The 23,561-nt window shown below is 45.7% G+C and overlaps 1 protein-coding gene across 2 annotated transcripts in view; it reads right to left on the bottom strand.

Moving 5' to 3' along the window:
- Nucleotides 1-23,561, bottom strand: part of AMBRA1 (autophagy and beclin 1 regulator 1) — a 115,786-nt gene that overhangs the window by 2,550 nt on the left and 89,675 nt on the right. For both annotated transcript variants that reach the window (XM_066583394.1, XM_066583395.1), the window contains exons 15-18: nucleotides 19,492-19,631; nucleotides 7,809-7,898; nucleotides 5,861-6,051; nucleotides 3,519-3,629 (exon numbers count right to left, since the gene is read on the bottom strand). In XM_066583394.1, coding sequence (XP_066439491.1) covers nucleotides 3,519-3,629; nucleotides 5,861-6,051; nucleotides 7,809-7,898; nucleotides 19,492-19,631 — 532 coding nt within the window. The remainder of the gene's footprint in view (nucleotides 1-3,518; nucleotides 3,630-5,860; nucleotides 6,052-7,808; nucleotides 7,899-19,491; nucleotides 19,632-23,561) is intronic.

The raw sequence follows: 23,561 nt of genomic DNA, 5'->3' as shown, positions 1-23,561 counted from the left end.
CACCAATTAAGGTCATTAGTGCGGCTGCATTTTAGCATCCGCATCACAGAGGATCTGTCTGCCTAATCTGCTCTTCTATGTAAGTGATGCACATTACAGGCATGTACACTCTCCTACTAAAAGTAATTGGACCCCTGAGCAAGAACCAAGAGAGGTATTTATTTCCATATGGTAATACTTAGTGGGGCTCCTTTGGCCCTAATGACATTGGATACTCTCCAATGCGTACTTTCTACAAAGGTCTGATACACTTCTGCTGTTTTTTCCCTCCATTCATCCTGCAAACATCTGGCAAGTTCTCTCGAAAAAGGTTGACAATGATCATGTTTCCTGACCAGACGTTCCAGTTCATCCCAAAGCTGTTCAGGTCAGGACTTTGTGCAGTCAGTCCAATCACGGAAAATCCATATCCCCAAACCAACATAAAGCAGCATTGGATTTGTGACCAGGCTTGTTGGAAGTATTGCTGACTATTCCCAGAGTATTACCACATTATCGACAGCATATTATTGTCTAGAATGTCAGGGTTCACCTCCATGTTCATGGTTCTTGTCACTACAACCATGCCACGTAACACATCCCTAGACCATAACAGAACCTCCGCCTCAGGTATGGCCGTCTGATGTGAAGATGGAGTAGTATAATTCATAACTCCATAGAACATTCTTCCATTGCTCAACTGTCCAATGATGACGCTCCTTGCACTAATGTTGATGGGATGATGTATCATCTCTGAGAGAACTCGCCAGATGCTTGCAGGATGAATGGAGGGAAATTCCAGCTCAAGTTTATCAGATGTTAGTAGAAAGTATACCACGGAGAGTATCCGATGTCATTAAGGCCAAAGAAGCCCCACTAAGTATTAACAGATGGAAATACTTTCGATTCTTGCTAAGATGTCCAATCGCTTTTGGTAGGATCGTTTAGTCAGAGCTGCCGTTCAGGAGTCTTGGGAAATGGTCTGATACCTCCTTTAGTCACCATATTGGTTGTCAGCCAGCCTGCCCATAGACTACTACAACTAAAGGGATTGAACAGACAACTGAAAGACTTACACTTGGGCCTCATTTAGATGACAGCCACAAGTCTCGGCCCAACCAGGAGTCTAATGACCCGAAATAATGGCCTCATAGCTCTCTTTGGTACCATTAATTCAGATCATTAGACCTGCAGTTGGGCAGCAACTTGTGGGCTTAAATTGAATCTGTCAGCTTTAATATCATCGGCTATGTAACGGCAGTATATTAGAGCTACAGGACCGTACTCCTATTGGTCAAAGCATTAGGTTAATACTGGCGATAAAGGAAACTCTGGGCACATAGTTGTGGGTCTGGTGTATTCATGAGGAGCGCGCTTCCCTACCTCACACAGCGGTGATTGACACGTTACATATGAGCCTGTCCATCACTACCCTGAGGGGTGACAAGGTAGCGCACCCTTCATGTATACAGCAGGATCATGTCTAGTGTTCCTTTTACATGGCCTGATAATCGGGCATGAACGTGCCGCCAAACAGTTGTCCATCCAACGATCAGCCGCCAAATGCTTGTTCATCAGCTGTTTGTTGTTTTTCAATGAGCATAAAAATGCTTATTGATCGGCTATATATCTTCCCGTGTGAACAGGGATATATACAGCTGGCCTGTGGGGACAAAGGCTCGTACTAGCGATCATTTGTCCCTATAACCTGATACTTGACCCATGTAAAAGAAAATGTAAACAAGCACAGAACAACGTGCTTGTTGATCGGTGCTCGTTGCATCGGGCCGAGTGTAAGAGAACCATATCTTTCAGCGGAATCTTCGTTGCTACTGTTAGCAAAACGGCACAGGGCTCGGCTACTTGGAGTATACTATTTTGCCAAAAGTAATTGGACACCTGAGCAAGAATCAAAAGTAGTATTTGTTAACATATATTAATTGGTGAGGCCGCCTTTGACCCAAATGGCATCAGATATTCTCTGTTGCATACTTTCAACTAACATCTGATACTCTTCAGCTGATATTTCCCTGCATTCATCCTGCAAATGTCTGGTGAATTCTCTCAAAGATGATGCATCAGCCACCTATAATGGCGCAAGGAGCATTGTCATACTCTGGGTATGGTCGGCCATACTTCCAACAAGACAACGCACCTTGTCACAAATCAAACGCTGCTTTACATTAGTTTGAGGATATGGATGTTCCACGATTGGATTGCCTGCAGAGTCCCGACCCGAATGTCTTTGGGATGAACTGGAACATCGGGTCAGAAAATATGAACAAGCATCCATTTTCTTTGAGAAAACTTGCCAGAGACATTTGCAGGATGAATGAAAGGAAATACCAGCTGAAGTGTATCAAATGTTAGTAGAAAGTATCTGAGAGTATCCGATGTCATTAGGGCCAAAGGAGCCCCATTAAGTATTGACATATGGAAATACATGCTACTTCAGATCCTTGCTCTGGTGTCCCATTACTTTTAGTAGAACAGTATATATATGTTATATCTGTTCTAGTACATACTCGCATTTCCCATTAAAAAAAAGGAGCAACTTTTCTTTGAACTCTACATTGTGCCACTCCTGTTACTCCTCCTGGAAGTGCCTGAGTTTAAATTACTGGGTGCTACAAATTCCCCTTGTCAAGGAGTTTGCTAAACACAGACTGACGACATCAGCACTGATTGGCCAATATTATACACGCCTTGTTGACAAGGGGGAACAGTGACACCCACCTTCAGGAAATATATGACTAAAGTGACAAAAACATGCCCCAGAATTATTTAATGGGGAATACAAGTATTTAAAGGGAGTCTGGCAGCTCCGATGACCCCATAAGGGGCTGACACCAATGTCTTCTGCAACATCCATTTTATAAACAGGCTTTACAAGTCTGTCTGTGGGTCTCTGGACTCAAACTCCAAGTACGATACCTGTGTATGATGCTAAGCATCTGAGTCCGGAGACTCACGGACAGGCCGGGACACACTACGGAAGTCCGTACGATGCTAAAAAAAAGTCAGTGTGGTTAGCCTCCAAGCTAAGCTTCAGGGTTCATAGGAGCGAAAAAACACTGAATCCGGTAATGCCAGATCTCATACTTGCCCTCCTCTGCATTCCCCTACTGTGAGCAGTGAAAGCCACCGCTGAATGAAGTCAGCCGACTAAATAGCGCATGTACAGAAGGAGAGAACTGGTGCTTGATTTGTAAGTGCGCGCCAAGTGGTCTGGTAGGTGTACTGCAGTAAAGGCTTTGACAGTGTACAGTAGGGAAACACTGAGGAGGGCGAGTATAAGCCTTACATTGCTGGATTCAGTGCTTCAGATCCTAGAAGTTTATCTTGGGGCGCTCATAGGGGCCAACAGACTCCCAGTAATAAAATGGACATGTCGAGAGAGGTGACAGATCCTCTATAACTATATGACAGGCCAAGAAGCTATATGTAATGGTATTCTTTTTATTTAGTTCAATTTGGAACACAGCGGGGGCGGGGGGTGGGAAGGTGATGTTCCTCTTTAAGCTATCCAATCGTCCCACCTGAGCCGGACCCTTCACCAGACTCCAGACTTCCTTCTTGAGATTCTGCTCCGGTTCGTGCGCCGTCTGAGGTGCCGCTGGACTGTGCCGCTTGCTCATTACTGGAGCCGGCTACGAAAAGGACAGAATAAAGATAAGAATGGACTAGATGTTGCGCCACATTCACACACGCCTAGCAAACACTGCTGCGACTAGTAAGTGTTGGCAGGCATTAAGCAGGCTTTTCTCATGTCCTTATATACCAAGTTCTGAAAATGATTGCTTCAAGTGTGTTCAGAGCAGAAAACTTATAAAAAACAGTACTACAGGATCACTGGTATTAAAGGGATGGTCCAACTGCTGCATTATTGATGGGCCTATCTGCGAGAAAGGTCAGCAACAGTAGATTAGTGGGGCTCCACCTCCCGGGACCCCTGCTAACCAGCTGTTGGGCAAGCTGCTTTGCATATGATCTGATGTTTGCAGGAAGTAGACAGCTCCATCGGCACTGTAGTGGCCAGTCTTGGTATAACAGGCAAACGTTCCTATTCACTTCAATAGCTGCTTAGCCTGCAATACCAAACCTGGCCTCTGCAGTTAGAACAGAGCTCTGTGCTTTCTGCAAAGATCAGCTGAGTGCATAAACAGACTGGTCCAAAAAAAACAAAAACAAAAAAAAAACCTGTTGACTGGTATGGATTCCAGGTGGCGGACCCCTGCTGATCTACTATTGATGGCCTACCCTGCAATTAAGCCCATCAATAGCTTACAACTGGACAATTCCTTTCACATTACACTTTTGATACAGGGATGTGTGCAAAAGGTGGTAAAGGGTTAACGGTTTCCTTATTTTATGTAAATCAAGCTTTATCACTGTACAAAGAAATCCTCAGGAATGTAGGATCTGCTTGCTGTCAGTGAATGGAGGGGTTGTTACCCTGAAAGAGGTTTCTTCCCCATCCACAAAACAGGGAATAAAAGTCTGCTCTCTTGGGTCTGTCTACTGGGATCTTCAGCGATCCCAAAAGACCGCACCCCTGAATAACCCTATGAATGGAGCGGCGGTGCGCATGTGCGAACACCACTCCATTCACTTCTATGGGACAGACAGATTGCAGAGTGCATTGATCTCCCCTTGCCCCATAGAAGCGAATGGAGCAGCGGTTAAGCATGTGTACGACTGCTCCATTCACAGAGGCTTTCAGGGCGCAGTTTTCGGGATCTCTGGGGGTTCATCCACCGCAGACATCTAGCTAATGCCTGGAGTCTTACAGGTGATGCTCTATGGCAAAAACATATTAGCTCTCCTCTAGAACGAAGAGCGCAGGCCGTCTACTGCAATACATAGGCACCTACTCTAGAAATCAGTTTCCCCATCCTCTGCCTTCCTGGCTGTTGCAAAACTACAATTCCCATCATGCCCTTACCGTTACAGGCTGGCATTGCATGATGGGAGTTATAGTTTCTGGAAAAAAAGTCAGACTAATTTTCCTAGTCCTGCATAAACCCCTTTACGGTGTCGGACATTGACCTACAGGGTAGATACCTATAGGTGGCACTAAAAAGTCACCGTTTTCTTCGATCTGTAGGAGAGTTAAAGGGGTTGTCCGGTTACCCTTTACAATTTTAATGCCCGATGCAGATGTGTGAAAACAAATACAGTGGTACTTATTTGTCCTCGGCTCCGGCAATCAAGCATTGTGGCCCTAAAGCTCTCTTGGTTTTTGTTAACAGTGGAAGTCAGGTGATCCCTCCCTGCCAATCAGAGGCCGCAGCGTCACCGTTAAGAACTTCAGGCATCATGGTGGCCAGGATGTGAGCACTGATGCCCGGAGAACGGGCAGTAACACTGCAGTCCGATTAGCAGGCAGCGATCACCTGACTTCCGCTGTTAACATAGAAAGTTTGTCTCAACTCAAAGTTGTCTCAACTCAACCGCCCCTCTACACAACGCAGTACATATGCCCATCAGGGCATATAGAGGTCATAAAAGACCTTGATGAACTAGATCAGAAAGTCGTTAAGTAAGACTCTGCCATGGTCCATCTGGGCATGCATGTCATGATCAGACATTCACGTGAATGGCCGGCATGTAATACTATATGCGCTGCACAACGGAAACGTAGGCGCGATCAACTGGACCCCAATATATTAGCTGACTGCCGGGGTTTCTAAGAGCGAGCCTCCCAGCGATCAACTAATGGGCGTCTCTAGAAAAGGGTCTCTCTTCATGAGATAAGGCCTTTTAACCTGATGGGTACCATCTTTAATCAAGTTGTAGGTGGTCTCGGACATCTTTGGCGCAGTACAGAAATCATGATGGCCTTCCAACAAGGGAAGCGTTACAGGAAGAGTGATCCTACCTTCCGCACTTGGTACAGCAGGCCGGGTCTCTGGTACCTCTCTCTCCGTCTGCGTCTCTGCATTCTGTAACTGGGGGGCGGGGGTCTGCGTGCCCTGTGACGTCACAGAGGTGCTTGGATTTCGAGGTTGGAGGCCAATGGCATTCATTAGCCCCATTTCTCGATCTGATCTCCAGGAGGCACGACTGGTCCTGAAAAGTGAAGAGTAAACTGCATTTATCTCTTTACAAAGATTCCCTGTATCCCATGACAGATCAGTTGGGGCCCCTTTACACGGGCCGCTAAATCCTTTAGATTGCTTCATCCAGGGGCAATCTGAATGATTACCGTTCAGTGTGAAGGCACGCCCCGACTGGACGGCGAAGGAGAATTGGTTCACTGCACAGTTCCTACATGTAGAAAACGGAACGACGGATCATTCCAACATTCACTTATGAATGACTGCCTGTTTTTGTGTATGGAGGTGGGCAGTTCGGAAGCATCCTCGGGCCGCTCCACCTGCATTTACTAAGCGATGCTTGTTCCTGAGTGAAAGCGTAGGAACCATTATCACTGGGACAACCTCTTGGGCATCTGTGTCTGACGGGTCATCCTGTGTAAAAGGGCCCCAAGTGTAATTAGAGTGCCGTTGTGTGCCTACAGCTCCTATGCTGTCCTAGGTCTTAATAGCAACATGGACTCCATAAGTCTTTAATTAAAGCAGCCCTCTGGTGTTGGGATGAAATTTTGCCTTAGGACCCATGCAGGGGGTTGTTATATCACCCACCTTCCATCCTCTGCACCGCTGTCCACGGATCCACTAGTTCCCGGGCCCTATGGGACTGGAGAGGGTGTTGCTACATTACCAGGTTTCCATTATCTGCGCTGCTGTCCTCTCATCCAGTGGCTCCTGGCCCCATTTTTAGTCTTGCAAGATGACAGTTGCCATCTTCTAACTATCCAATGCACACTGTGAATTGGTAGACTGAAGCACTTCACGTTGCTTTTTGATTGGCCAGTGCTGATCATTTGAGCAGTACTGAGCAGAGTGAAGGTATGATACATTGGCAGTCTAAAGGCCCATTTACACGCAAAGACAAACTTTCAAATGATTGAAAGATTGACAGTTTTAGCAATCATTTTACAGAAAGTGTTAATGGACACTAATGTCCATTAACACTATCAGCTTCATTTGCATGTAAAAGGGCCTCCAGGAGCTGTTTGCACAGCACAGCATGTGGTCTGAGCTCTGCACACAGCTCTATTGTTTTTGCACTGGCTGTTGGCAGAATACAATGTAATCTCAGACAGCCCGTGCAGAATACAGAGTGTGGTCCCTGTTATGTCTCTGTGGCTGAGGGATGAATTTTAAGCTTACCCTAAAATCATCATTGAGCCGAAAGGTGAATGATGGCAGCGTTTACATGCAACGTTATCTCTCATATGCCATCGTTTGAATGAATTTTGTGCGAAATTCGCTGTGTGTAAATGGGTCTTAACACTTCCAATGCGTGGTTACTAGAGATGAGCGAGTATACTCGCTAAGGCTAACTACTCGAGCGAGTAGTGCCTTAGCCGAGTATGTGCCCGCTCGTGTCTAAAGATTAGGGTGCCGGCGGTGGGCAGTGAGCGGCGGGGGGGGATCCTTTTCATCCTGTCACCCGCGCCGGCAGCCAAATCTTTAGAGACGAGCGGGCAGATACTCGGCTAAGGCACTACTCGCTCTAGTAGTTAGCCTTAGCGAGTATATCCGCTCATCTCTAGTGGTTACGTAGTTGGAAGATAGGAGCACACACCGTGGGAAACTGAAAACGGGGCCTGATGGCAGGTAATCTCACTCCGTGCTCTGGTCCCTGAACACTATTTTGTTCCCGGACCGGAGAGTTGCTTTATGACAATTTGCAAAGTTGCTTCAATTTGTGTTATAGAAGCAAGTTGGCACCCAAGTCATCACATTGGATCTTCTTACCCGGGTCTCTCAGTGGTTCGAGTAGTGTTATGCTGGAAAATAGCTTCATTCATTTGCTCCCAAAACTGGTCAAATACATTGTCGAATGCCCTGAAAACATAAAATAATGAATTTTAGTGATTTAAAGAAAAAAAAAAGGCAGAACACAATTTCTAAAACAAACAAAAAAAATGCAACTACAAAAGTAAAAAAAAGACGACACCCCAGAAAGATGAAAGCTAAAACCTGACCATAGTGATATGGATATGGGTATTATATGTATATACTATCTGCGGACTGCACTACTGAGATGCTGACATTATGTGTGCGGTGTCATCGCGGAGACCTTGTGTGGACTCATAGCACAAAATAAACAGGTCCTTAAGGTATCTTCACACAGAGCGATTATCACCAGAAATACAGGGGATTTGGGCAATAATCGTCCCGTGTACTGGCGGCCTTCGACAGGGCCGCGAGTGAAAAGTTACTTGTCAGAGCTCCTTGCTTTTTTTTTTTTTAACTCGTTTTATTGAAAACATTGTATTTTGTACATCAACTGAATAAAAAAAACTTTTGGTTACATCATTAGCTCATTACATTCCTAACAAGTGTTTTAGTACATTCTATTGGCATATTCCTTTGTTACATTTTCCCCTGGTAATATAGTTTCTTTGTGGTGTCGGCGGGGGGTGTGTTCCTTTGTTGGCTCTACTAAGTGTTTCTAGGCGTCACTGTTCTCAGCAAGTTATGGAACTGGTTCTGTGTGTACACCGTACTTGATGACCCACACCATCTTTCCCACACTTTATCGAATTTTTCAGGGCATTTTCTATTTTTATATACCATTTTTTCATATGGCAGAACGGCGTTGACAATGCTCTGCCACTTTGTGAGTGTCGGGGGGCGCCTGTCCATCCAGCGCAAGGCTATTGCCTTCCGGGCGTAAAACAGAACCTTTGTAAGAAATATCCTGTCATGATACTGCCATTGTTCTTCGTCTAAGATCCCCAACAGGCACACCGCAGGGTCGTGTGGTACTGGTATTCCCAGTATTTGTATTAGAAACTCTATGATCTCTCTCCAGTATGTCTGAATATCTACGCAGTTCCATATTAAATGGTTAAAGTTTGCATTGGGCATTCCACACCGGTGGCAGCGGTTGGTGGTTATCCGATTCATTTTATGAAGTCTGCTCGGTGTTAGATAACACTGATGTAAGATATATAGTTGTGTTAGTTTGTTGTTTGCCGCCGGTGATACTGTGGTGTATATGGACATGGCCGTTTCCCACTCCTCACTAGTGAGGGTGGGAATAAGTTCTCTCCATCTCTGCATTACTGACATTGGTATGTCGGGAATTTTAGCATGCAGTAGATGGGTATACAGCACTGAAATCAGGCCTTTGGGTCCTTGTGTTCGCAGTACACCTATTAATGGATACTGAGAAAATATTTGTCTAGGTCCTGGAAACTGTGCGGTCAGTGCGTGTCGGAGTTGCAAGTATCTAAAAAATCCCGCCCTCGGGATCTGGTACAGCTCTTGCATTTGTTCAAAGGAAACCAGTGTTTGGTCCCTATAAACATGCTCTAGTGTGGTAACTCCTGAGTTTATCCAGAATTGTTTACCTGGCAGATTCATCAAGTGTGGTAATGCCCTGTTGTCCCACAGGGGAGTCTCCAAGGGGGTGTTCTCTTGTCTTGTTAGTGATTTGCATATCTGCCACACGTTCACTGCCAGTCTGTGGACCGGCAGCATTTGTTTGGTTATCAATTTTGGTTTTTCCAGGAGGATCCACAACGAAGTCTCCTCAAGGAAGTACATGAGATGGTGCTCGGAGTTAGGGAGAGGCGCACCCGACAGCCAATGACGGAGATACCTGACCTGTCCCGCCAAATAATATAGTTTAAAATCTGGCAACGCCATACCTGCAATTTCTTTAGGGCGTTGTAGGGTATCCAGTCGTAGTTTGGCTCTAGAGTTTCCCCATATGAATGACGTTATTAATGAGTTAGTTTTTTTAAAGAATTTCTGTGGTATAGTTGTTTCTGTATGCTCTAGGCAATATAAGTATTTAGGGAGTATTATCATTTTTATGAGGTTTATTCTGCCTGCTACAGATAGTGGTAGGGTGCTCCAGCCTTTCAACTTTTGCTGCAGAGTTGTCAGTAGGGGAGCAATATTTAACTCGAGGCTCTGGGTGTGTTCTCTGGTGATATGTATACCCAGATACTTAAATCTGGGAGTGATTTGTAAGTTACAAAATACATCCCCCGTCTGCCATCCCTCTGATCTTAGGGGCATGAAAGCGGATTTTTGCCAGTTAATGCATAGGCCTGAAAAAATTCCAAACCTGTCTATTAGAGATATGGCCAGTGGTAGGGTATTTCTAGGATCTGACATATACAATATTATATCGTCCGCATACAAGCCTATTCTATCCTCTCTGGGTCCGATCTGAACGCCTTTGTATGAGTTGTGTTGTCGAATTCTCAGGGCTAGGGGTTCGATTGCAATTGCAAATAAAAGGGGGGAAAGTGGGCATCCCTGTCGTGTCCCCCTGTGTAGTGGGAAGGAGGTGGAGACCAGGCCGTTTACCGTTACCCTAGCGGTCGGGGCTTTATACAGGATAGAAACCCATTTTATAAACGTTTCTCCAAACCCGAATTTACGCAGCACCTCTATCAGGTACTGCCACTCGACGGAGTCGAACGCTTTAGCCGCGTCTAGTGAGGCCAGGGCGAGCTCCTTGCTTTTTAGTAGGACTAAAATCCAAACGACTATCGGCCCGTGTAAACAGGAGCCACTCGATGTTTGAGTGAACAGAGGCGAGCAGCTGGAGGAATCCCCGCGCGCTCCGCCTCCAGTCACTTGAACGACTATGGGTCCTGTGTAAAGCATAGGGGTGATAGTTTGGCGGTAGTCCGTCGGGACGGCTGTGGGGCGCTTACGCATGCGACAGATGTCACATATAGAATGTGGACAGAAACATCTCCTCACCAAAAGGGGTCGGAGGAGGGTGTCAGGAATTGCTCTGACCAACATACGCTGCGCAGTAAAGGAGATCGCAGCTGGATACAACGTTGGTGAGATTGCACCATTGTGTCCAAGAGAACCAAATGAAACTCCAGTGGGCAAAATAGTGCAAAAATTGTATCACTGGTCAGCGGAAAACCATTTTCCTGTCAAATTAATGCAGATTTTTGTTGCACCGTACTGCTGGGAGGTCAGAATTTGGCACAAGCAGCATGAATCGATGACCCCTTCCTGTCAGCTGATCAGAACGTGTCAGTACCGTCATCTAATCTGCAGCAAAAACAAGCAGCTTCCTGTCCGCAGGGGCCGATATTCCTGCAGAATGATTTCACCAGCTACGCTGCGACAGATTGCTGCGGTTCTAAAGAGACCAAATGAGGTCCAAAGTCTGATGAAGGTTTCTAATAAAGCGTCCATTCACTGTATGGCAGGCGATCCCAGCCCTTACAACGGATCTGTGAATGGGGAGAATGCATCCGCACTTGTGACAACTGGTTGATGACGAGTTACAAAGCTCCTTCTCCTGCTCCCCGCTGCATCACAGAAGGGTAGAGATCTCTGCAAGCATAGAGGCACACGGCTGAGATAACAGCCTGCACTCTTATCATTACAGACCGACACAATGTCCGCCGCCGCTCAGCTACGCCTTGTAGCGCCATGCAACAATCGCCTGATGTTCGGCGCCCTGTCATTTCGACGCGTGACACCGGCAGACCCTCCGCTCAGACAATGGCCTTGTTTTCTCTACAATGATGCATTGTTTAGTCTCAGCCTGACATTTCTGCACGAGTCTATTTTGAACAAAGCGTATTCGCCGCCGGTTGCTAAGCGATGGCCCCGATGCCAAAGAGACTTGTGATTAAAGAGTAAGATTTTTGGCAAGCCTTCATCTTCCACATCTGATCGAGTTACAATTATGTATCAAATCCCGACTGGCTCTCATTTAACACAATTAAGAAATGAACTGCAGCACGCTCGCAGATACAGTCATCCGCCGCGCCAGTTAAAGCGACCGCAAACCCACAAATAAAGAAGGAGAAAACCATTATTAGATGGCCTCCAAAGCTCCTTCAAGACATCTGGCACCAGAGAAAGGTGGTCTTTTCCTCGCCAGAATTAGCTAGGAACCAGCTGCACATTTAACATATACTATCATACCAAAAGTAATAGGACACCGGGGCAAGAAGCAGAAGTATTTGTTTCCATATGTTACTACTTTGTAGGAGTCCTTTGGCCCTAATGACTTTGGATACTCTCTGTGGCATACATTGGCTGGTATTTCCCTCCATTCATCCTGCAAACATCTGGTGAGTTCTCTCAAGAAAATTGATGTTGTTCATATTTCCTGACGTGACGTTCCACTTTGTCCGAGAGATGTTCAGTAGGTTCAGGTTGCAGCCGGTCCAATCGTGAGACATTAATATCCTTAAACCAACATAAAACCGTGTTGGATTTGTGACGCGGCGCGTGGTCTTGTTGGAAGTATGGCCGACCATTCCCAGAGTATTACCACATTGTCAGCAGGACATTATTGTCTAGAATGTCAGGGTCACCTCCGTGTTCATGGGTCTTGTGACTACAACCAACGGACCGAGACCATGCCACGTAAAACATCCCCAGACCATACCGGAACCTCTGCTGTACTTAACTGTTGGCACAACACACTCAGGCAAAAGGTGTTCCCAAAATCCTCCACACCCAGGGACTTCCATCTGATGTGAAGATGGGGGGAGCGCAATTTGCCACTCCATAGAATTTTCCTCTATTGTTCAACTGTCCAACGATGACACTTCTTGCACCATTGTAGACAGGCTGATGCATCCTCTTTGAGAGAACTCAGACATTTGCAGGATGCATGGAGGGAAATACCAGCTGACGTGTATCAGATGTTAGAAGAAAGTATGCCACAGAGAGTGGCATCAGATATCATTGGGGCCAAAGGAGCCCCACTAAGTAATAAAAAAAAAAAAACAAAGAAAACACAAAAAAGAAAAAACTACTTTTGATTCTTGCTCGGAGTTCCAATTACTTTTGGTGAGATAGTGTATAGGGGCTGGTTTAACTTGCTAGGTACGCAAACTGGACAATCCAACGGGAAAGGGATTGGGGTGAGGTAGTGCCTGCTGTAACAAGGTGCTTCCCAACCTGACAACTTCTGGAGACTTGTGGTTTGACGTGTGCAGGCATTAAAGAGTGTGGAGATCAGGTGGATGCCTTTAAAAGTCACATGTAGAACACTTCTTTGCTCTTGTTTTACACCATTTGTGTTTTATTAAAAAAACTCTAAAATAGCCCCAATAAGACACGGTCCCATGTTATACCACCACCTGGTAAACTTCCTAAGCATGCTATAGAGGTCTCGTAGACTTCTAGCATAGGAACTTATTTCTGAAGTTGTGATGACACCACTATAATGAGGATATGAGAGGCAGTCTATGGCTTCCTATGGGGCCCTTGCAGAAGGCCCGCTCAGTACTCTCTGCTTCCATCCCATTAAAAGGGGCTGTCCGGATGCCATACAATTTTTAAACATAGATCCAAATGTGTGAAAATAAATACTTACCCGTCCTCAGTCCCTGAGATCCAGCGCTGCAGCCCCGCGGTCCAACCGGTCTTTGTTTTAGAACAGAAACCACCTGACCGCTGCGGCAGTCTAGTGCTGTTCTCCTCACCACGTGGCTCCCAGCATCTGAGTGGTGATACTAGGAGAACGGCGCCTTGCCACTGTAGTCTCTGATTGGCTGCAGAGGTCAGGTGGTTTCCATTCCAAAACAAAGACCTGGAGTTTAGCGGGGCTACAGCACTGGATCACCAGGGGTGAGGATACACAAGTAGTTACTTTTATGGTTTTCACGCATTTGGATCTATGTTTAAAAAAAACCCAAAAAACTGTATAGCATCTGGACAACTCCTTTATCCTCTATGGACAATCCCCACTTGATAAATGGTTCCCTTAACATTAAAGGGACGTTGCCATTAACTTTGAGCCCCATAAACTACGTTATAGGGCTCAAAAGGTGACAGAACAGGGAGTCCGGGGACCTGTGTTTCCAAATCATCAGGTGCTCCGCTTCGGCGATGCAGTCCTGCAAAGTTGGAAGCACCACCAGCTTGACTCATTCTTCACGCGCACCTCCCATAGAGATGAATGGGAGATGCAAGTGCAGAAAGAGTTAAGCTGCTGGTGCGTGGCAACTCCGTGGGGACACAGCTCACACCTTTTGAGTCCCATATTGCAGTTCATGGTGCTCAAAAGGTAATAACTGATTCCTTTTAACCTGATCTCAAAGTATCCACCTGTTGGCATTCCCAGCGATCAACTGTAATCTGTGTGGAAACCTGGTAATAAAAGTGTTCAACTTCCCTGCAGCACCCCCACAGGGCAAATTAAGCAGTACACATTACTCATTCCAATGAATGGTTTGTCTGCATAATCCAAGACAGGACCTCAGGAGCGAGAAATACTCTTCGCAACTACCTGTGACTGGTAAAAAGTTGAGGACCCTGGACAGAACACCCCCCCCCCCCATTAACTCGTCATTCCCTTGTAGGTTGTATGAAAATTGGTTTTACGGGACTGAGTGCCAAGAACCCGGGCAGGACTCTACTCTACCATAATGTTATCAAGCAAAGAGGGTAGAGAACTAGTCCAAGGGTTATAGAAATGGTGCAGACGGGTAAACGGACACCACCAGGCCCTAGGCTCTTGGTTGGCAACTCTGGCACCATAACGTGGGTCCGCTTTGATGCCCATCATGTACAGCTTCTGTTTTGCCATAGGAAATAGTCTTCAGTATATACAGATAGATTAGGCTATTCCTAGTCCCCCCCCAAGTACTGTACATCTATTTCAGTGCACTCTTTGCAGCAAATTATTTTCCCTTTGTATGGCAGACTGCCCTGGAAGCCACACGGGGGGAAACAATGTATCTGAAAGGCTCTTGTTAATCAGGAATATCGATGCAGGGATCGATAACCACAGGAAGCGATAAACTAATGGTGCCAAGATGATGGAACCCGATTCAGAGGAAAATCACACAAACAAGATAATATTAAGCTGACATATGCGGCTCATTAGCGGCTCGGCCCGGGCAAACCTCCTGGGGAGTCAGTGCGATGCCCCTGGAGAAAACCGCCAATATCCGTGGCGTAGAGAATCAGTGCTGGATGACAGAAGGGGAAGGAAGGGATTGCGGGGCTCTCCCGGCACACATCCTAAATAGCCATTTACAGGACTGCCAGGGATTAATGAGGGGATGCATGACAGTCTCTTAAAGGAGTTGGCTTTATCTCCAGGATGTAAAGGCGTGCGCTCTCCCCGGAGACCCGGCTGCACGGCGCTGGAGAAGAGTTTGAACTACATTGACTTCTCTCTTTTCCTATCATGGCCGTGCGATTCTGTAAGCCTTCTACGTGGTAACGAAGCGTCGCTATTAGCTTCATAACACGTACAGCATTTTACATAATGTGGGTATTAAAAAAAAGCCTCGCCGACCCGATATGCAGCGTGACGCATAATAAACGTGGGTTAAAAGAACAAAAAAAAAATGCAAAAAAAAATTAAAAATCTCCAAATAATTCCTCTCTTAAAGTGGTATTACCACCTCATTGTTAAAAATTGGAACAAAATCTGCTCTTCAGGATAAAAACTGCAAGAAAGGAAGAAATGGCGACCCATAGCGCAGCGATGTGACACAATCAGGTGAAAGACCCCTGTCTTATGGCACTGGCAGGCATCACGTCGCTGCAGCGCTCTCCTGGACGGATCCCTAAAAGCAGGCAGGTCCATAATTACCCAGCGCCCGAGACACAAGTCGGGATCGAGGATCCCAGTGTACATATAGGGTTAACGAAATTAAACTTCTCCAGCTTTGTGGCCCCTGGAGGGCGCTCTGTTGCTCCAAATGAGGACAGCCGCCACATTAAGTAATGCACTTGTCTTTTATGAGGGGGGGATGTAGTAAAAAAGTCACTGATAGGTGGCGCTATAGTGGACCGGGTCTACCGTTAAAGAACTGCATCAGCGTCAGATCTGAAGGACAGCATTAGTGAGCATGTTGTAAGCTGACTCACTGCGTTGCGTGGTGGAAAACATGGTTTTGTGAATGGAGAGTGATGCTGAAAACCAAGAAGGGCTTATTGAACATTTATAGTGTGACTCGCATAGCTACAGCGCCACCTATCTGACTTTTTTTACCATTTTTTTTTTCTATAAATGGTGAGAGCATCGTTCGAAGGGGCTTTGTCCAATTTACGTCTCACTTGGAGCAGCAGAACGCCCCCCAGAGGTCTCCAAGTTGGGGGAAGTTTAATTTCACCAACCCTGTAGATGAAAAGGCATTTTATTGATGGCACGTTCCTGCCTTGGAAAAGCTGATCCGGCTCAGATACACGCGGCCAATAAAGCGCCATTTAATCCATCTACACCGTGATCCTTGGTGCTTCCCTTGAACAAACAGCAGCGCTGATCATTTCCAACGCGTTTCTCTCACGTCAGGATAAAGGGGTATTTGTCCTACATTGGAACATAACAAAGATGCAGAAGGCGTTTACAGACCCCGCAGTCACCAACGGGTTTCTGATGCCCAATGCATCCTTCATTATAGCCAAGTCAGAAACGCGCCAGCTCTGGGGCCTCAGCGAACGCGTTTTGACTGTACCCTGTAGAGCTGGATGGTCTGATGTTCATTTAGGTTACATGGTCAGTCGGGACAGATCTGAGCGCCAAGACAAGTAGATTGTGGAAGTTGGTGAACTTACATTTCCTGCTATCTATGGAATATTCACAGGGACCACTATTCTGGAGATAAGAGGGTCCCACAAGTGATTTATGGCATTAACGTTCTAGGTAGGTGAGAATACTCTGACATATCCTGTCTTATATTGCAATTAGTACTACAAAATATAAATAAATGATCTATAGGTCTCCCAGGACATCAGACAGGTCCTCCTCCTCACAATGCATCTGGCTGTAGAGCAACCAGCTGCAGCAGGAGCCTCCCCCCCATGCAATACCAGACAAGGAACATTCAGCCCCGTTCACTTGGTAAAGCCCCCCTTTAGCAGTCCGCAAAAATGGAAGAGTAGGGAAGGAAGAACATATCAACAACATGTAGACTCCTACAGACTGACAAACGCAAGGAGCAAGTTCATCTCCAGGTTTACTATATCTATAAGCCTTTCACGCAATCCAAAATATATATAATATATAAATGTATAAATGTCTGATATGTGTGGGGTTGGCAAGTGTTGGTAGCCCGCATTCAGAGGTAGCTCGTTTACCCTTCACATGCCACTGTCAATTCTGACAGCAGCCCTTAAATGATCGGAAACAGGTAACCCCCTGGGTAAGAGGGTGCCGTTTGGGTGTCATGGCAGTCTGAAGTCTTGTGAAGGCCCCCAGTATTGCCATGCATTTCTGCCTATTAAACAGTGCTTATGGTAGGGCTTAATAGAATGCCTGCAGAAATGTAATATACCGCAGTACTAAAGTATTGCAATATAAGCGATCAAAGTGAACATCAAAATATAAGTGAACGTTATCAGAAAAAAATGGAATATTGAACTTTTTTTTGTCACCCCATCTCCAAGAAAAAAAAATGTAACAAAAAGCTATCAAAAAGTGGTATGTACCTCAAAATGGTATCAATAGAAATGACAGCTCACTCTGCAGGAAAGAAAAAAAAACAAAAAAAAAACACTCACAGCTCCATCGATGGAACAAAAGGAGGATCAGATGAAGGTGACAGAAAGAAAAAGTCTTTTAATAAAAACAGAATTTTTTGTAGTACAACGAGAAAAAAAAAAAAAATGTCTAAATCAACAGGGGAAAAAAAAAGAAAAAGAAAAATCGAAAAAAAGTTAGAATTTTTTTGAAAGTGCGAAGAAAAGAAAAATGGAACTAGAAAATCTCTGATCCTTAAAGGTTTATGAAGACTTCTGGAAGTGCCTGCTAGACTTTCTTATCTGAGGTGTAACTTAAAGATCCCCAGCCTAGAGGTCCTAATGCCTGTGGATTCACAATGCCCAAACTCTCCATTAACCTCTAAGTGGGAAGACGTCTGTCAGAACTGCCGCAGAGCCATCAATAGGCTCATCTTGTACCGGTAATACCCTGAGGCTCCGGGTACACAGACTTATTCTCCAAGTTTTAATATCAGGCTCTCTTCATTACGTCTGAAGTAATTCTCCCTAATACATTTTGTTTCATGAGAGCAGCAGTTCTGTGATCATTCGGCGGGAGGGAGAAGCAGAACTAAAGGGATATTAAAGAGACGAAGGCTCCGATATGAAGGCATCAGCTAAATACTCGGCACATCTGAGGTTTTAGTTATTACCCCATCTGACAGTCATACGGTTAAAACAAAGGATGTTATTTCCATGGTCATCGGTGACAGCAGTAAGCCGAGAGATAGAAACTAGGGCATGCCCCGACCGTAGGAAAACCGGAGGCTGGAGTCACATGGCGCACCACCGTGAAGTTTTAGCCACTGTTTTCCAAAATTGCAGCAAAACTATGTGGTTTCACATAGTCAGACATCGCACTGTGTAAAGGTGGCCTCTGGGCAATGTCACCCTGGCATACGTATGTGGTAGAGGCGCAATGTGGACCCTTGAACACAGCACCTCAAGTGTCCTAATGACACAGATCTATAGCCATGCCCAACCTGTGGCTCTCCAGATGCCGGATGTTTTGCAAAATCCAGAGATCATAGTCCTAGACTCTCAGCCGGCTATTAAATGGAATCACCCAGGACTACCTAATGTATTGATGATCATCAATATCAGATCGGTGGGCGCCGACTCCCGTCACCCCTGTCAATCAGCTATTTGTGGAAACTGCAGTGTTCTGGACTCTTCTTAGGCCTGGGACGTCACATGGCCTTAGTGCAGTTCAGCTCCATTCAAGTGAATGAGATTGAACTGCAATACCAGATACAGCCACTATACAATACATGGCACCAAGCCCAGCCTACAATGGCCGATTGTTACTGGAAGAATCTGATCTTTTGCCCTATCCTACGGTAAGGTCATCAATAATGAAATACTAACTACACAATTAAAAAAAACCACATTTGACACGTCAAAAGTTTTGATCAGTGGGGTCCGAGTTGTCTTCAGCTGTCTTTGTTACTTTTCAGCTCCTCTCAGGCACATAGATGTGTATAGAAGGCAATGCGTCAGGGTTTAGCTACCGGGAGGAACCAATGGGCAGTGAAGACCGCCAAAGGAGCACAGGGCTCGGGTGAGCACTGCAGACCCCTTCATTTCAGCAATCAGGCAGCAAACAGATTAAAGCTTTTAAAATGTCAAAACTTTTTAAAAAGTAGTGAAATCCCTCCGTAGAGTCCTTTCATTATGGATGAACCAAAATATATTTTCATTTCACATTATATTTCATTAACTGGGTCTTTCCATGACATAAAACTGCTTGGCAACCAATCTGTACTTCCCGTTTGCTGCTGACCAGGAAAGATGACTGCTGCAGCCAATCACTGGCCACAGCAGTGAACTCGTGCAGCCAGTGATTGGCTGCAGCAGTCACATGTCCTGGTCGGCAGCAACCAGGAAGGACAGAGAGGTTGTGAAGCAATTTTAAGTTGTGAGAAAATCCCTTTAAACACAAATCTACGGGAAGAAAAACATCTTGAGCTTCGAGTCCAGTACTTACTCTGGTCGACAGATCACCAGATCCCCCTTGTTGGTACCGTAAGCTAATCCCAGGCCAGGTTCAGGTAACCAACGAGCTGAATTGATGCTGACATGTCTCCTCTGGTCCGCAGGCATGGGATATAGCACATTGAAGACACGCTAGAGAGAGAAAAGAAATAAGGTCATACAATAGATAAAGGGTATAGAAATAAGAGAAAGAAGTTCTTCATAGGGGTTGCTCCATAAATTAGACTGAGTGGAGAAGCACTGATTCTAGCAATGGGTGTAATGCTTCATTTGTCCTGCGGAGGAGCTGCAGGGAAATTGAACCTATGCTGAGAGGCTCCCAACAGATTACAGAAATCCTGCAAAAAAGAAACCCCCTTTTAAAGGGGTTTTCCCGCGGCAGCAAGTGGGTCTATACACTTCTGTATGGCCATAATAATGCACTTTGTAATGTACATTGTGCATTAATTATGAGCCATACAGAAGTTATAAAAAGTTTTATACTTACCTGCTCCGTTGCTAGCGTCCTCGTTCCCATGGAGCCGACTAATTTTCGCCCTCCGATGGCCAAATTAGCCGCGCTTGCGCAGTCCGGGTCTTCTGCAGTCTTCTATGGGGCCGCTCGTGTAGAATGCCGGCTCCGTGTAGCTCCGCCCCGTCACGTGCCGATTCCAGCCAATCAGGAGGCTGGAATCGGCAATGGACCGCACAGAAGCCCTGCGGTCCACGGAGACAGAGGATCCCAGCGGCCATCTTCAGCAGGTAAGTATGAAGACGCCGGACCGCCGGGATTCAGGTAAGCGCTGTGCGGGTTGTTTTTTTAACCCCTGCATCGGGGTTGTCTCACGCCGAACGGGGGGGGGTTAAAAAAAAAAAAAAACCCGTTTCGGCGCGGGACAACCCCTTTAAGTTTTCTTCGATGTAATAACTATTTCCAATCAATAAACGTTTGTAGAAAAAATCTGCCTAGCAACACATCAATTAGGCGATAAAGGATGCTTAAGAAGTAGTGCAGGACCCCCCCCCCAAAGAAAAAACACACACATTTTATTTATATATTATATATATATATATATATATATATATATATATATATACACACACACACACACACACACACACATATATACACACACACACACACACACACACACACACACACACATATACACACATACATATACATATATATATATACATACACACACATCCAAGCGCTCAAAAGGTATGGAATAATAACTGTACAACTAAAAAGAATGAGAAAGCAACATCAAAACTGACTTCACAGGCGGTAGTAAAACTCACCCCCCCCCCCCCACCACCACCAAATCCGGGATGGCTCAGATATCAATATCCATTCATTTAAAGCAGAAGCTGCAGGTGCCGGTCAGGAAAACCCACACTTATTCTGCAATGCAGGCACAGAAATAGATGTGACACATTTCAGTCCTAAGTTTGCACCTTCTTCGGGCCTGACTACTACCCACAATGCAACAGAAACGCATGTAAGTGGACCTACAATAAGAATTTCAAGTTCGCATCATGTCAATTTATACATTAGATTTGCACCGCAGATTTCACCCTTTACACACTGATTTTGGCGGCAAAGGCACAGGTAAAGGTGTATTCACACGGGCGATTTACAAGCACAGGTTTTGTCTGACTGCGTTATGGACCGAACTCACATGTTTAAAGAACGCATTTCTGCTTATTCACACGAGCAAGTTTTCTCTCAAAACGACAGTCCAAGACAGAAAAAAAAAATAAATCGCTGAATGTTCTATTTTGGGGCAATTGTTGTTCAAGAAATGCCCATTTCCTATGGGAGCATGCAAAAAAAAAAAAATCACATCACACTTGCATGCCATGCAATTTGCATGTTACTGCAATATGTTTTTTTTACCATTTACACTATTGGATGCACATGTACATAGATGTGATGCAGTGCAGAAGAATCACATCTAAGTAGAGTGATGTTGGGCCTATGATCGCACTGGCACATCTGAGTACGTCCTGGATGGATGCGCCCTAATAGTCAAAAAAAAGTGTACATTTTGGCTCTGTTGCCGCCACCACTGGATGCCGCTCCATCAAATGTGATGGCAAGAATAGCACCGCATGAAGCGCTATTCTTGACCCCATAATGAAGGAATCCATCATGAGTCGGCGTTGTGCGCCATGTGACACCTCGGCACAGCATCACCGCTGCAATAGGAATGGAAGCTCCAATGCAGCCGACATCAATCCTGTTCACTGGGTTAAAACCTACCATGTAATGGACGTCCGCCATTCTATGCAGTGACGGCTGAAAACGCCATTCCCATAAGTCTTCTTTCTGTGCGGCTGTCCTTACGAGCCGCAGTCTTCGCCGTGTGACCTGCGTCTTCTCACATGCGTCCCCAGAGAGCAGTTAGACTCGTGTTGCTAATAAAGGCTCATCCACATATCCCCACTGCCGGGGTCACAAGTGTCATCATTACCGAGGAAGCAACGTTTAATCGCATGACACTGTTTTACAGAAAATTAACAAGATTGGATCTTGAGAAGAGATAATGAGTGTTGACGGCCGGAGCAATTAATCCTTCTCTACATTCCCTCCGCCCTACAACACACATCCTGCCTGCAGCGACACTTCACAGACATTGCAAACCCAATCGTGCTTCCGGATATTACAGCACCCTGCAGTGCCCCATAGCTATTCTAGACGAGCGCCCACCTACACGGTGTCTATGTTCCCTCCAACGCTCCCTGGGGTGCGCGTTACAATACTTCTGTAATCAGGAAACGAACCCCCCCCCTCGCCCCCTACCGTTATCAAAGGAGTTACTGAACTATGAAGCTGCAGCTTCCGCGCTCCTCCCAGTCTTGGTCCACAAATGGCTATAACCGTTCAGACGCCTGGATCCGTGATGCCGGGAGTAACGCGTGACTGCTGTGTCCACCGATTGTCCACATCGGTGTAGCCGTTAGTAATTAACGAACGGAAGGACCACGGGAACTGCAAGGCTGGATCGCCGGGGAGCGAACATCTAAAAGAAGTGTTCCTTTAATTGCTTTAGCACGTTTTCGACCATTGCATAACCCCTATAAGCTCACTGCCTCATGATCAGCTAAACATGTGCTTAAGGGGTTGTCCGGTCCTTATCCTATTGATGACCGATCCTCAGGATAGGTAACCAATAGCTGAGAGTCTGCCGCTTACAATCCCCCCCCAATCAGCGGATCGCTGCGCAGCTGTCCAGGCAGGCAGCAGTGGAAGCAGATAGCGCTGTCCGTATTGCAGTGAACTGGTTGGATACTGCAGGCACACTTCCCGTTGAGATGATACAACCTTCAGCACTGAGAGTGGGCCTGAGGTTTCTGATTAGCGGGCCACCGCCAATCAACTATTGATAACCTACCCTGAGGAGAGTTCATCAATAGTAAAGATCCTGAATGACCACTTTAAATGTCCCAAGTTCAGCTCAATTATAAAACAGGTCGGCCATCAATCTCTGCCATCATGAAAGCACCCCGAATCTAAATGTCCATTCTATATACACTTGTGACAATCAAAATGATTATGGTTGTCAGAAGTTGGTGGCAGAAAATAAATTATTTTACATATATACACATTATTTTATTTGAAAAAGTAGTACAGCAAAAAAAGCAAAACAAAACATACCGTATATACTCGAGTATAAGCCTAGTTTTTCAGCACATTTTTTAATGCTGAAAAAGCCCCCCTCGGCTTATACTTGAGTGAGGTAAAAAAACAAACAAACAAAAAAAAACCCTGCAATACTCACCTCCCAGCCTGTGTCTGTATCCCCGGCGGGGTGTGGCAAGCTGTTTGAGAATTCTCCCCGCTGTCAGGTCCCTGCTCAGCTTTGAAATCCCCCGCCGTCAGCACTGTGTAGGTAAGCGCTGTGATTGGATTGAGCTCCAGCCAATCACAGCCGGTGCTCGATCATTCACAGCCATTCAGTGAATGACATCACTGAATGGCTGTGATTGGTTAATCGAGCGCCGGCTGTGATTGGCTGGCGCTCGATCCAATCACAGCGCTTACCTACACAGTGCTGACAGCAGGGGAATTGAAAG

The sequence above is a fragment of the Eleutherodactylus coqui genome, chromosome 11 (assembly GCF_035609145.1).
Source record: "Eleutherodactylus coqui strain aEleCoq1 chromosome 11, aEleCoq1.hap1, whole genome shotgun sequence".
Classification (NCBI taxonomy): Eukaryota; Metazoa; Chordata; class Amphibia; order Anura; family Eleutherodactylidae; genus Eleutherodactylus; species Eleutherodactylus coqui.
Note: the sequence above shows the minus strand (reverse complement) of the source record. Positions and strands in the feature narration are given on the sequence as shown.